At 47.4% G+C, this 14296-nt stretch overlaps 1 protein-coding gene across 1 annotated transcript; it reads right to left on the bottom strand.

Annotated features, from left to right (window-relative positions):
- Positions 1 to 3489: 3489 nt before the first annotated feature.
- CCKAR (cholecystokinin A receptor) lies at positions 3490 to 13301 on the bottom strand. Its single transcript, XM_004579334.2, has 5 exons — positions 12915 to 13301; positions 12019 to 12270; positions 7878 to 8139; positions 6004 to 6131; positions 3490 to 4132 (listed from the first exon to the last, which is right to left on the bottom strand). Exons 1-5 carry the CDS (start codon positions 13024 to 13026, stop codon positions 3627 to 3629), a joined length of 1260 nt encoding a protein of 419 aa, XP_004579391.2. The 5' UTR covers positions 13027 to 13301; the 3' UTR covers positions 3490 to 3626.
- Between the last annotated feature and the right edge of the window lie 995 nt (positions 13302 to 14296).

The raw sequence follows: 14296 nt of genomic DNA, 5'->3' as shown, positions 1-14296 counted from the left end.
AGAAGAAGAAGAAGAAGAGGAAGAAGGAGGAGGAGGAGGGAGAGCGCCAGAAAGATTCCTATCCACGGATTTATTCTCCAAATGGTCTCACTGGCCAAGAGCAGGCTAAGCCAAAGCTGTGAGCTGGCAATTCGATTGAGGATCCCTACACACGGAAGGGATACAAATCCTTAAGCCATCACCACTGCCTCCCAGGGTTTCCATCAGCAGGAAGCTAGAGTCAGGAGCAGAGAGTATTGAACCTAGATATTCTGACACAGGGGTTGGGTATCTCAGCTGGTAGGCTCAACACCTGTTTTCCAATCCCTTTTTAAAAATCGGTGTTTTAACACCATTCACAAGTAACATCTTGATGATACTCCCCCTTCCCTGCTCACACATGCCAGGGAGAGAAGATGGGGAAGGACAGGTTGCAGCAAGGCCAGAACCTTGGGGAGATGTACACAGAGTGGGAGAAAGTCTTTTAGAAATTCTGCTGCCTTCACACTATTCTAAGGATGTGTTTTGTTTCATGGTGAATCACTCCTATGAATGGAAAGAGAAGAAGCCAAACAGCATGGCAGGCAGGACAGGAGTCGGGCGTGACATTTATTGAATACTCACAGTGTGTAAAGTACTGGGTGAAGCACAGTAAGGGAATACAGTGGAGGTTCAACAGCTATCATCACTCAACCCCTCGAAGACAACACTTCATGTGCATGGAGAAGGCACCTGCTAAGTAGACAGTGACATGTGTCACAAAACCCTAGTAGTACACACTCTCACTCTCCACAGCTTTGTTGATAAGAGATTGTCTAAGTGACAGCAGCACAGGAAGCCAAGAAAATACCGAGTTTAAGTAAAGAAAAAAAATGCATTTCTCCATCCCAATACGCAAGTTCCCACTTAACACTCTGGTGACAGCAGAAAACACTAGAAAATTATAGAAAATCAATGTTGTTTTTTTTCCCTAACTCTACTGTCTCCCCTCATTCCAAATACAAATTATGAATCTACTTAGGCATAAGATGAAGGCAGTTAACCCAGCAAAGTATGAGAATAGTGTTGCATGTGGGAATTTTTTCCAATCAGTAAAAATCAGACCTTTCCAAAGGTCACATGCATACTCCACAAGCTTATAGCTTTCTCCTTTTTAAAGCTTTCATGATGCAGAAGGCTTTCCAATGAATTAAGCCAATTTTAATTGTTCTATATCTGCAAAACATTATTTATGTTTTTACATGCTTTAAAACATTTTAAGATAGTGTAGTCAGACAAAATACAGGATGTGTTTTAGTGTATGCCACATGGCCGTAGGAAAAACTATCCATTGCTAATTGGAAATTACAAAGCATTGGGGCATGTATATTTTGATCCTTTAAATCTGTGAATTTCACTTGGATTTTCCAGCGGTTCATAATAATGGGAAGCCTAATCCATCTTAATTTGTAAGCTAACACTGTCAGAGGGGGGCATTTATTACTTTGTCAGGAACACTATAGGTCACACAGGGCTCACTCAAAGACTGGAGACATTTGTATTTCTTATCCTCGCAATTTTAGCAGTACAGATTACCATTGGTTAGATTTTGTAAAAAAGATACATTTTAGTTTTATTGGAAAGGTAGATATACAGAGAGAAGTAGAGACAGAGAGAAAGAGCTTCCATCTGCTTTACTCCCCAAGTGGCCACAATGGCCGGAGCTCAGCCGATCTGAAACCAGGAGCCAGGAGCTTCTTCTGGGTCTCCCATGTGGGTGTAGTGTCTCAATGCTTTGGGTCATCCTTGACTGCTCTCCCAGGCCACAGTCAGGGAGCTGGATGGGAAATGGAGCAGCTGGGACATGAACCGGCACCCATATGGGATACTGGGAGTGCAAGGCAAGGATTTAGTCACTAGGCTCTCATGCCATGCCCTATTGGTTAGATTTCTACCTTGTGATCTTACTGGGATGGCCAGTGACAGATTACACAATAAGATTGCTGACTGGGCATGACCTAGCCTAAAAAATCCTCTATAATAAATGAGCACCTCCACCCCAGTATTTCCTCTCCATACATGACCAATTTCCCTGTGATGAACATGTGTGATGCTGATGCCTTATTACATTTCACAAAAAATTGCCTTCTTTGCAATCACTTCCTGTCACTCCCCACCTTTTTTCTCCACATTCATGACATTGGACCACTAGGGTCTATGGCCCTTGGGTACCGCAAGGAACATGGGCCTTGAAACATAGAGATTTGTGGCGTGATTACAAGAAAAGATAAGGTCACATCTTACATGTATACAGACAGGAAGGTGAAGACTGTTCACTCCCACACGAGCATGTAAATGTGCTTCTATCAAAAGTGCCCAAGTTACCTTATTTAAATGGACAGGACTACGCTGTTGTAAGAAAAAAACAAAAGAAGCAAAGGAACACGTGCTAGTTGAATGCATGAATACATACTAGTCTAGAAAAGCACTTTCTGGTAGCTGAAGGTTAAGCTTGCATCTTATCTTAAACACAGATTCCTACATTCTGGACAGAGATGTCAACACCGGTTTTGCAAGGAAGTGAAGTTCCCATAAGACACCAATTGCGGTAGAAGAGTGTAAAATGACATTAGTTGCTGAATTTTAATATCCATTAAATACTTTTTAAAAAACACACAAAGAGCTTCCTTACATGCAAAGAGCATGGCTATATGATTGGTTCACACATACACATCAGCTGAGTGGTCGTGAGGAAACACACAGAGTGTACTGAAAAGCAAAGGCATTTTAAAGCATCAGCATTCAAAGCTGTCTGAGTCCTAGGGGGCCAGCTTTGATTCTGTTCCTATGCTTCTACTTTTGGCCAGGTACTCACTTGCTCTTTCTACCTGGAGATCTTTCTGGAAAGGAAGTACAATTAACAATGAGAAATTACATAGAGGCAAACAAGTCGTGAGCTGTGAAACCACCACATGAAGGAAAGTAAAGCAATAGCTATTATTATTAAAGTAGAAACAAATATTTCCATGCCCCCTGCCCTCAACACTCCTCAGAGCCAGAGAACTTTCCACTCCGATCCATGTCTCCTGCTCTTGAGAAACGTAGTGCCACGTTCTGCCTTGCAGATAATGTTCCTTTGGCTTTTTTGATGTTGACACTGCTTTTGTCTTTGCCTCTGGTGGGCCTTAAGAAAACCGGGCCTGACAATGGCCACTGGGAGTTTGCATCTTGCTTCACTTGTGGCAGTCATGAGGGTGGTACAGCATGTTCCTGAAGGAGCCACTGACTCCCCGTGGGCCATGCAGCCTCTACAACACCACGTGAGTAGACGCAGCAGAGCACACAAGTGTGTGCCTGTGTGGTGGGAGAGCCTGCCTTGGCTTTTCCAGAACCTTCCAAAAGACCCAGTAGATCCACATCTCCATTTTTTTTTTCCAGCCTGAGCCTATGGGAGTGCCTGCTCTCTGGCTTACTTTGGCTGATAGCTTGACAGTGACTGCAAAGTGCTGGCTGTGAGCTGGCTGGGTACCAAGTCCTGGCCTCACCCAGGCTGGATGGTGGAGGACAAGTACACACTGAAAGGTTCCCACTGGACACGCAACGCCCCTGCTCCTCTGCCTCTTCCACTTCTTGTGGCTCTGTCCATCTGCAGGGGCAGCCGCGCCTGCTCATGAGGGACGTCCAGTGAGAGACGCCCTGGAGAATGATGCCCTGCTGGTTCCGCCTTCTTCCTCCTCTGCTGCCTCTCCCCTCGGCCCCTGGGGCCCCGGGTTAGGGCAACAGGTGAAGGTGGCCATGAAGCCGAGACGGAAGCGCCTGTTCATGAAGCAGTAGATGATGGGGTTGACGCAGGAGGAGGTGTAGGAGAGCAGGAGAATAAAGGAGATGGGCGTCCCGGACAGGTGGTGCTCGGCCGAGACCGTGTCATAGGCCCGCCAGGCGTTGGCGCTGAAGATGGGCATCCAGCAGAGGAAGAAGAGGATGACAATGACTACAAGCATGCGGATCACCCGCTTCTTGGCCATGAGGTTGGCTGCTGAGCTGCTGCTCCGCACGCGGCTGACCCTGCTTCCTGACAGCCGCTGAAGCTCCAGCTGCCTCGGGGACTTGGACCGCTGTAGGTAGCACCCATCATTGTCCTCAAACCGGCTGCTGCCAGTGCTAGATTTCCTTTCTGGAGAAGGGAGGAGTGGAATGGGGGACAAAGGACATCACTTAGTGTTTGGGTTGTGGCAGGGCAGACAGAAGTTCTGTCTACCTCTATCAACAGGGGCAACCAAACTGGAGGAGAATTGGACAGGTAACCCAGATATGATTAACTACAGGAAGCCCTCATTGGGGCATGCCTTCCCAGACCCCGGAGGAGGCTTGGAACCGAACTGTTTAGGAGGACACTTGAACAAGTTCATGGAAAATGCATAATCTGGGAAAAGTTAGCATGGATTCCAAATATAAAGTTTAGATAATTTTATTGCCTGTACCTGAGAGGCAGAGAGAGGCTCAGAGGGAGGTGAGCAGACACAGACAGAGCTGTCATTTGTTGGCTCATTCCTTCCATGCTGGCAGCAGTCAGAGGCTGGCCAGGCTGGATCAAGGTGCCAGCAGGAGCTCCATCTGGGTTTCCTTAATGGGTGGCCAGGACCCTATTTCTTGGGCCACCACTGTTGGGATTAGGAGCAGCGAGGGACTTGAACCCCAACATGCTAATGTGTGATGGGGATGGCACAGTCAGCATCATAACCACTGGGCCAAACGCCTGCCACAGAAACTCTTCCCACAATTCCATTTTCCACAATGTTTATGAAGAGTCTTCATGCTTCTCGGTGAAGGAAGAATATCCTTTCCCCAAAATACTGGGGACCAGAAGCATTTCAGCTTTTAGAGTATTTATATGCCAGGTGATTAACCCTAATCTGAGGACCAGAAATCCTAAATGCTCCGGAATCTGAATACTGCACTCAAAGCATCTCTCCTTTCAGACACTGCTCAGTTTGGATTCTCAGGCTAAGGGTGCTCAGAATATACATGCACACCTCTGATCATAGAACCTAAGTTCTAGAATAGGCACAGTAAAGACTTCACAACAATAACTATCAATAAAATGGAAGTAAAAAATATAGTATAATAAACATTATTTAAAACAGAACTCACTTATTTCTGAAATTTTCCATTTACTATCTTCAGACTGTGTTTGACTTCACATAGATGCAACCAGGGGGACTGAAGCTACAGGTAAAAGAACGTGGCTATGTGGCCATGTGCTAACTCTCTCCGATGAAAGGCTATTTGAAAGGAATAAAAGCACACACTACATATAGTACAGCGTCCCATAGCATCTTCCACTTGTAGATTACAGGGACGAAGAGAAAGAATGAAGATTCCCAATCTTCACCTCCCTCCCTGCTTGCTCAGTGCTTTTAGAGTACTTTCAGTGTAAGGAATTTGGATGACGAGGAGTCCAAGAAAAGCAAGGCTAGGGAGTCTGAGTTATCTAGACAGTAAGGGATGATAAAGGGTGGGGCGAGGAGGGGGGTTATGTCTACACAGCTGTGGGGTAAATGCTCATGGGGGGAGGGTGTGATGGGTGGAGGAGTGAGTTGTGTGGCCTGCCGTAGTGTATGCATGAAAGTGGGGAAAGGGGACTGGGATGAGGTGACAGCTCTGGGCTGTGGCAGGTGGCTGTCAATGCATTCTCTTCCAAGCCTTTGGGGATCCCAGGCAGGGTGCATGTACAGGGGGCTTTGGTTGCTGAAGGCTGTCCCTTTGAACACAGCCTTGCAGAAGTCTGGCACTTGTGAGCCCTCAGCTGTGAATCGGGTTATAGGCGCTTCATGTCATTTGATTCCACCTAGGAGCCTTTGTGAAGCATTCATTCCCCATTTAATGATGAGAAAATAGGCTGAGTATGGGACTGGCCCTATGACACCGAGTTTTCTGATATTGTCAGGACCTCGAGTGCACTACACAGACACCCGGGGTGTATTTATTTAAGTGATGGAAGCTTTCACATTCTTTGGCATCACAACGTAGCTGAAAGAGAGTTACCTTTAGCAGATTTCTTCTGGCTAGCATCAAATTTTATTCCTTGGTAGAGTTCCAGGGAGATTAATCCATACGCCACCATCATCACAATTCCAGGAATAAGAAAGAGAATGAGTAGCAGGAACGTGTGCCTGATTGAATCAAAAGAAATCCAGTAACTGGTAACTGTGACCCCTCACACCCAAATGGGAAGGAGCCAGCAGGTTCCTTCTTGCTTCTCATTGGGGTAAGCCAAACACATTAACTACTAGTATTTAATATCTTTGGCAGCTCCACGTCTGGGGTTTCAATTATTACAAGTTGTTTATGTCTGTTCTTTTTTTAGAGAAAGTCTCTTAGGGAGCACTGGTTATAACAAAAGCCTACGAAAATGATTCCAAATATGTGAACTATAATTCAATCCTGGTAATAATGAGAGCTTACATTCACTGAGGGCTGGTTATATGTGCTCCACACCAGGCAAAACATTTTGTGTATTTGCTGGGTTTAACTCCTGTAATAACCTTGGGGATAGACACTGTTACGCCAAGACTTATTTTAGAGATGAACAAACTGGGACTGAAAGAGAAGAAATCACTTGTCTAAAGTCACACAGGATGGAATAGAAGAGGAATTCAACCCCACGCAACATGATTCTAAAATCTGTGCTTGTCAACAACACAATGCATTACTTCTGGTGACCTTCATAATGAGAGAATAACCTGAGGTTTTGTTTGTATAATAGATGACATTCTGGCTCCATTTGGCTCATGAGCATCTCCAACATGCTCATAGGCGTCCACTCTTCATGACCCTGGGCAGATGGCCTTATGGCAGGCTCACGTTGGTGCCTGGTGGGGTAGGTCTATGCCTTCTTAAGCATGTTTGATTTCTTGGGCATCACCACCCCCTCCTTACGAGTGGCTCCTCCCTCACATTTGCTGTCTGGTGTATGTAGGGTTATACAATGAGACCATGAACTTGTCAGAGGCTCCTGGCAATGGGACCATTTTTTGACGACATGTGTTTATAAGGTTCCTTTGCAAGTCTGAGAACTGTCCTTGTTGGCACCTGATGCTTCCTGTGTGCGTGCTGCTTGGTGGAAATGAAAGGGTCAAGGTGAAGACAGCAGTTCCAAGCCCCCATGTCTCGATGTCTGGTTCTCAACTTCTAAAAGTTTCCTGTGATCAATAAATAGAAACTTTGCATTTGTACTGCCTCTTCAGAGTCACTCCCATATGTGCACTCTCAACTGAACCTCACCACCAGCCAGTGAGACAGCCAACTGAAGCAACATTTGAGCATTATCTCCTTGGCAAGACAAGGCACCTGAAGTTCAGGAAGGTTATGTGAACGTACCCAAGGCTCTCCAGCCAGGAAGCCAAGGAATCAGCCAGACCATCTTGCCTTTTCATTTCTAGTAGAGTTCTACCGCTGCAGCTCTGAAAAAACCTGCTTGGAACATGGGCCTCACTTACTGTGATTTCTTCAATCCTACAATCACAGCTGTCTATGTCAGTCAGTATAAACCCCCTTAGACCACTTGGCTGCGCCCTGCTTTGGGGCTAAGCACTGCTCCTTCCTAGGTGTATGAGTTTGGGCAGCTTAACCTTCCCAAATCTCAGTTTCGTTGTTTGTAAAACGGACATACATAGTACCTACCCTGCAGGATTGGGGGAAATCCATTGCATTAACAGTGCTTAAAACAAAGCCCCTTGACTCAGTGTTTGCCATTGTTATTCCAGAACAAACGTTGAATGATGCTTCTCAAAAAAATTTCTGCGAAGCTAATCCCCAACACCCCCAGCAACTCTGGGAGAAGAAACCCAGATTTTAATAACTCTGCAGGACCAACTTAGTGGTACTTAACAAGAGAGATCAACGCCATCCCATCTTACCAGGACTGCTGCATGACGTCACTTGGCAGTAGAAAGCGGCACATATTTGCGGTTTGGTTGTTATTTTTGGTGAAAGGTACCAGGTTGCTGTAGATGGGGTATGGAGTCATGATGGTGAAGGAGAGGCCCCAGGTAGCGGCAATCACCTTCAGGGCATGGGATTTCGTCTGCCAGACCCTGGACTGCAAGGGTCTGCAAATTGCGCCGTATCTCTCCAGCGATATGGCTACCAGATTAAAGGTGGATACACTCACAGAGGTGCCTGGAAAAGAAACAAAGAGGCTGCTGATGGCGGCTCCAAGACCTGAGGTTTATTTGCACATTAGTTTTAGTGTATCTGACCTCAATGGGCTTGATAGCAGAGGGAATCGCTGACAGGTAGAGAAAGTGTGTGTGTTTTTCAAAGATGATTTATTCCCAAGCTTTGTTCCAAGAAATGATGTAATGCTGTTAAAGAAACGTGCTTGCAAATATGTCTTCTCACCAGTTTGGAGATAAGGTTATTGAGCTTTGATTACAGCCTAACTCCTGCTTTAGCAGAGAGGGCTCATTAGTTCATAGCCAAAGGGAAGGAGTACATTACTACCCTGCAGCAGAGGGCATGGAGAGACCAGAGAAAAGCTGGTTTCCCCCATGGTTCTGCATGATGAAGTTGATCTTACAGACCCACGTTTCTCAAGGACTCTATCACCTTGAAAAGTGACTAGGGTCTGTGCTGGCAGCCCTAAGATTCCTCGTAAGAAGTTCTAGTGTGTGCTTTTTAAGTGCGAATCATTCCAAGTTTCAAAATGTACTAGTTGGAACACAAGGAAACCACATTTTAAAAAGATGACAGTGAGAACGTCACACTGTGGCTACAGCTTTCTCTGGGTGGAGCTAGGATTTTCCTTACATCCATTCTGCTTTTCTATATAGAATAAGTATATATCACATTACAGTGACAAAGATATGGAATATACTACATTTAAAATGTGTGCTTGGGCATGGTCAAAAAAGGCTGCATTTCCCTAATGGGTACTTGTCTTACCTTCCTTTAGAATCCTTCAGCCACACATCTGTCAATTCATCTGTTTGCCTCTTTATTTCATTTTAAAGATTCACTTATTGGGCCCAGCGGCATGGCCTAGCGGCTAAAGTCCTCGCCTTGAAAGCCCCGAGATCCCAGATGGGCGCCGGTTCTAATCCCGGCAGCTCCACTTCCCATCCAGCTCCCTGCTTGTGGCCTGGGAAAGCAGTTGAGGACGGCCCAATGCATTGGGACACTGCACCCGTGTGGGAGACCCGGAAGAGGTTCCAGGTTCCCGGCTTCGGATCGGCGCACATCGGCCCATTGCAGCTCACTTGGGGAGTGAATCATCAGACGGAAGAGATTCCTCTCTGTCTCTCCTCGGTATATATCTGGCTGTAATAAAATGAATAAATCTTAAAAAAAAAGATTCATTTATTTTTGTTGGAAAGTTAGATATACAGAGAGGAGGAGAGACAGAGAAAAAAGATCTTCCATCCACTGATTCACTACCCAAGTGGCCACAACAGCTGGAACTGCACTGATCTGAAGTCAGGCGCCAGGAGCTTCTTCCAGGTTCCCCACATGGGTGCAGGGTCAAAAGGCTCTGGGTCATCCTTGATTGCGTTCCCAGGCCACAGCAGGGAGCTGGATGGGAAGCGGGACCACCAGGAAATGAACCAGTGCCCATATGGGATTCCAGGTGTGGCGAGGACTTTAGCCACTAGGCCACCGTGCCAAGCCTCTGTTTGCCTCTTTAAATGATTTATTGAACTTCCCAATTGATGTATATTTGGGAGCAGAGGTTTAATTTGAGGTCTGTAGATCCTCATTATGCTTATGGGTAGAAATTAATTCTCCGAGGGTCATCACTGTGGTGTAGCAGGCAAAGCTGTTAGCTGGGATGCTGGCAGCCCATACAGATGCCTGCTGGTACACTGGGATGCTGGCAGCCCATACGGGGGCCTGCTGGTATGCTGGGATGCTGGCAGCCCATACGGATGCCTGCTGGTACGCTGGGATGCTGGCAGCCCATACGGATGCCTGTTGTACACTGGCTGCTCTACTTCTGACCCAGCTCTCTGTTAATGCACCTGGGAAAAGCAGTAGAAGACAGTTAAAATGGTTGGGCCCCTGCTCTTACTTAGGAGACCTGACTCCTAGCTTTGGCATGGTCCAATCCTATCCATTTTGGCCATCTGAGGAGTCAATCCACAGATGGAAGACCTCTTTCTATACCTCTGACTTACAAATAAATGTATGTTTTTGAATAAATCAATTCTCTAAAATCATGTATAAAATTTCTTTTTCTTGGAAGTCTAACCATAGCTTCTCTAGGTTTACTCTGGTCCATGACTCCAAACCCATTAACCAAAAATTGGGGTCTGGGATAGGATTCACTGCATTTTCCTCTATTTTACCTTAAAGAGTTGATGTGTTGAGGCTAGCTCCAAATTCCAGAGTTCATTCTGTGTGAAGAGTCCATCATAAACTCACTGTCAGGCAAGAATTCTTTTTTATTTTTATTTGCGCTTCAAATTAGGAATTCAATGAATGTAAATTGCTTCTAACTATATTGAGAAGACCACAAAATTGCTATATAAGAATGTAAGATACCAGAATTGGAAATGCAATAAAATCATTAGGGCATTACAAATACTCTTAGAATTATCCTGCTCTTCTTTTTTTGATGCTAAAATGTATTTATTGAGATGAAATTCCCATGAGACAGAATTAACCATTTTAAAGTGATTTGCTATGTGACACTCACATAGCACTCCTTTCTAGTCTTATGCTCCATACCCTGGGTGAGTTCCTCAGCTGCTGTAATAGCGAGTCACTTACGGTTGGGGCCTGACGGCCAACAGCCCTGTGCAGTGTCGCACACTATTGTTACTGTTATCTCACACTGATCCTTCTCATTGCTTAGCCTTTTTTTTTTTTTTTAAACTTTTCAGAGGAACCAGACTGTTCTCAGTAACGTGTGTGTGACATGGAGGTCAGTAATTTGTCATCATTTTGTCAGTGCTGGATCCTGTTTCCCCCACTGGGGGAAAATACAGGTCTTTAGAGCTTGCTGAAGACTGTTCTGGCCCAGCTCAGCACTGCAAATCTTACACGGTATGTGCCAGAACAAAAAGCAACTCTCCTTCTCCTTCCCTGCTTGATCCTTGCTCCCAAGTTGGCCTCAGGATGGGTCAGTGCTGGGGCCATTTGGCACACAGAGGGGACCGGCTTCAGAAATTTATTTAGCATCAGGGCAAACACAGTTGACAAACTGAGTGGTATGACCTCCGTTGGCGAGGCTGTGCCTCCTAACCTGGGTTCGAATCCTACCATGGTAGCTTACTATCTGTGTGTCTTGAGGCCCAGAATGAACCTGTTTGGGCCTCTGTGTTCTCTCTTTGGGTGAGATCAAGGAGAATGACTGTGTTTATTTCTTGGGGTGCCTGGGAAGTAAAGTGAAGCTGTGGAGATGAAAGCTCTCAGGGCAATGCTTGCTGTGTAAGAAGTTCTGGCAGACACCAGCTGTGTGCTGCTTATAGTCCCATTATTTTGACTGCTGGAGGCAGAAGACTGCACAGCTCAGTCTGACAGGGTGCATGTAGTGAGCCCACAGCCCAAAGGACTCAACTTCTCTTTCTCTCTGTCTGAGATGGCCTCAACCTACAGGGCAGCTGTGAAGTGAGTCTGCAGAGGAGATCCCAGAGCTGTGGTAAAGCTGCTTTCCAAGCAAAGCCTGGTCCCCAAGAAATGTGGGCACCTCCAGCAAGAGCTCTCTGATCGAGCACTCTCACCTGCCCTGGAATGCAGACCTCCCGCTGACGGAGATGGGACACTTGGGGAATTCGAGTCACATTTGAGTCCCCTCTCCAACAGGCAAGTCAGATTCCTCTAGGTTTTCCCATCAACTCCTTTCACTCTTAGAAACTGGCCTGGGAACCCTGTGGCTAAGGACCTGGCTCCTGGGGTGGGAGAGGACTGAGCTGCTTGCTAGCACATAGCCACGCACAACCAGATGTTGGTCTTGTGACCCTAGATAGGGCTCCTCTGCAGTGCCTGGCAGAGAGCTGGTGTGTGTGTTGGGGGTGGGGATCAGGGCGGGTTCTGGGCATGGCACCTGCAGCAACTTACCCATCAGGTAGGTGGTGGTCTTGCACAGGGCACTCCCAAAGATGAAATCCTTGAGCAGGTTGGGGATGAGGTTGAAGGGCATGCAGAAGAGGCACAGCATAAGGTCGCTGATCGCTAGGGAGAGCAGGAAGATGTTGGTGACGGTCCTCATCCTCTTGTTACGAATCAGCACTGTGATGACCAGTGTGTTCCCCAGAACACTGAGCAGGAAGATGAGGGAGTACAGGAAGATCTGCACTGCTGGCTGCCACTCTGCAGAGAACCCAGGGTGAAGCGGGAGACCAGGGTTATGGATGCAGAACGGTAAAGCCTTCAAACACCATGTGCCTGCTGACTCTCTGCCAGCTTTGTCTTCTTTCTTTCTTTCCTGGGGTGCACAAGCATTAACCCATCTACTCCTGCCCTGACTACACTCACTGGACCAACACAAGCACCCTTTTCCAGGGTCACTCAGGGGATCATCTTGTAGGAACACAGCTTCCTGAGGGAAAGCTGGTCCGCTTCTTGGCTTACTGGGAGGCGTTATTTTGCCTGTATCATGCTGGGTGTCACAGTAGACATGGGGCCAGCCCCTTCTCTGTGACCCTGTGGAGTTCAAGCCCCAGTGCTTGTCCTCCGCTCTTGTGCCCCTGGGCTTTCCCTCTCCCTGATTTAGTGCCCTTTCCATTTCCAGGTGCTGCCCATGAATCCCCAACTCTCCCAGTAGGGGAACAATCAGCGTGTTTGACTCCATTCTTCTTTTTGATCTTTTAGCCAAACTTCTGAGCCCATGCATGACTCTAGCTAGGCAGCCTTGTCTCACAATGGCTTTGTTCTGTTGGCTTTATCAGCCCCTGATAGGTTCCTCCCGCAACTCCACAGTTTTTGGAAATCAAACAGCAGCTTCTGGCACCTACCTTTGGAAGGAGGGGGCTGATCAAGGCAGAAGAGCGTTTCATTGTCCAGCAGGAGTTCGCAGGGAGGAGGGATGCCGCTTGCATTCACCAGGAGGCTGGCGACTGCGTCCATGCTCGCCTGGCGCTTCCCACCAAGTGCTGCCGGGCTCGGAAGCTGCTCCCTCCCGGCTCATTCCTCTAATGACCTGGAGTCTCTACTAGCACAACCTGCCGCTGCTGCCTGCCGAGGGCCAGGGAGGGGGTACTCGCAGGTGTGGGCTTCTGCAGCCATTCCTAGAGGGACTTGAGCTCCCCTGCACTCAGTCCAGCTGGGCAAGCATGTGCGCTCCTGGGGAGGAGCGTGGAGTGGGGGAAGGCAGTTGGTGCACACCCAGCCTGCTCCACCTTCCAGGCCCACCCCTCCCATTGCTGGGCCAATCTTGGGGCCCTGAGTGCAGACAGCCTGGCTGTAGCTTAACCCTTCACACACACACACACACACACACACACACACACACACACACGCGCTACCCTGGTTCCTCTCTGGATGGGGAACTGTCAATCTCCCAGACATATGCAGAACAAAGATCAAACTGGCTGTGTGAGACAGGCCCAATTAACAAGGTAACAGATCCAATAATGCAATCCAGCAGGACTAAAGGACACAGAGCAACTGCATTCCTACCTCCTTATAGAAAAGCAATTAGTGCCCTTTTAGGGTTGGAACCATGCCCAGCGAAATGTGTGCAAAGAACTGCTGGGAGGTTGTTAAGTCGTTACCAGCCATGGCATTACTTCTTGTGGTCTCTGCCCTTGTTAATCAGAAGGAGGTAGCACTTTGTGGGACAGGCTCCTGGATCCCTCTGACAAGGAAAGTTGGTAAGATTTCCCACGCATTCGTTCATACATTCATGCAGCACATATCCTGAGAAGTACTCGTGGGCCAGAGCCTCTGCTCGCCTGTCAACAGATATGAAGTTATAAGATGATTTGAGATGTGGTACACATCAAGCAGGAAGGAAGTCCAGCAGGCTGATGTGATGGGCAGGAATGGATGTTGTGGGGGCTAATTTAGACGAGCTAGCTTGGAAACGCTTCCCAGGGGCATGGGCTGGGGTCTGAGAGCTGGGTGGCTAGGAGGAGGAAGCTTTGTGGCAATCTGGCAACAACTGCTTTGGGGCAGATATAGTTTCAGCAGAGGTCACACAAGAGCAAAGGCCCTGAGGTGGCAATGAGCTTGGTAATCAGAAGTGAGTGAGGTGCAGATGACAGGAGGTGGGGTTAGAGATCCGGACAGACCATTAAAGGAAGACCCAGGCTTTCCAGGAACTCTGCAGTGCCTGCAAGCTCCTCACCACCCAGAGCCAGGGATGGGGAGGGGAGGCTCCTCGGTTCTGATGCTT

This window comes from Ochotona princeps, chromosome 11, assembly GCF_030435755.1.
Source record: "Ochotona princeps isolate mOchPri1 chromosome 11, mOchPri1.hap1, whole genome shotgun sequence".
In the NCBI taxonomy this organism is placed as follows: domain Eukaryota; kingdom Metazoa; phylum Chordata; class Mammalia; order Lagomorpha; family Ochotonidae; genus Ochotona; species Ochotona princeps.
Note: the sequence above shows the minus strand (reverse complement) of the source record. Positions and strands in the feature narration are given on the sequence as shown.

What these genes read in the sequence shown, in the direction of transcription:
- CCKAR (XM_004579334.2), bottom strand. Translation starts at nt 13,026, where the DNA reads ATGGACGCAGTCGCCAGCCTCCTGGTGAATGCAAGCGGCATCCCTCCT. An exon ending in TCAGCCCCCTCCTTCCAAAG is followed by an intron (nt 12,271 to 12,914) that starts GTAGGTGCCAGA and finishes GGTTCTCTGCAG; the next exon opens with AGTGGCAGCCAGCAGTGCAG. An exon ending in GACGTCATGCAGCAGTCCTG is followed by an intron (nt 6,132 to 7,877) that starts GTAAGATGGGAT and finishes TGATTCAATCAG; the next exon opens with GCACACGTTCCTGCTACTCA.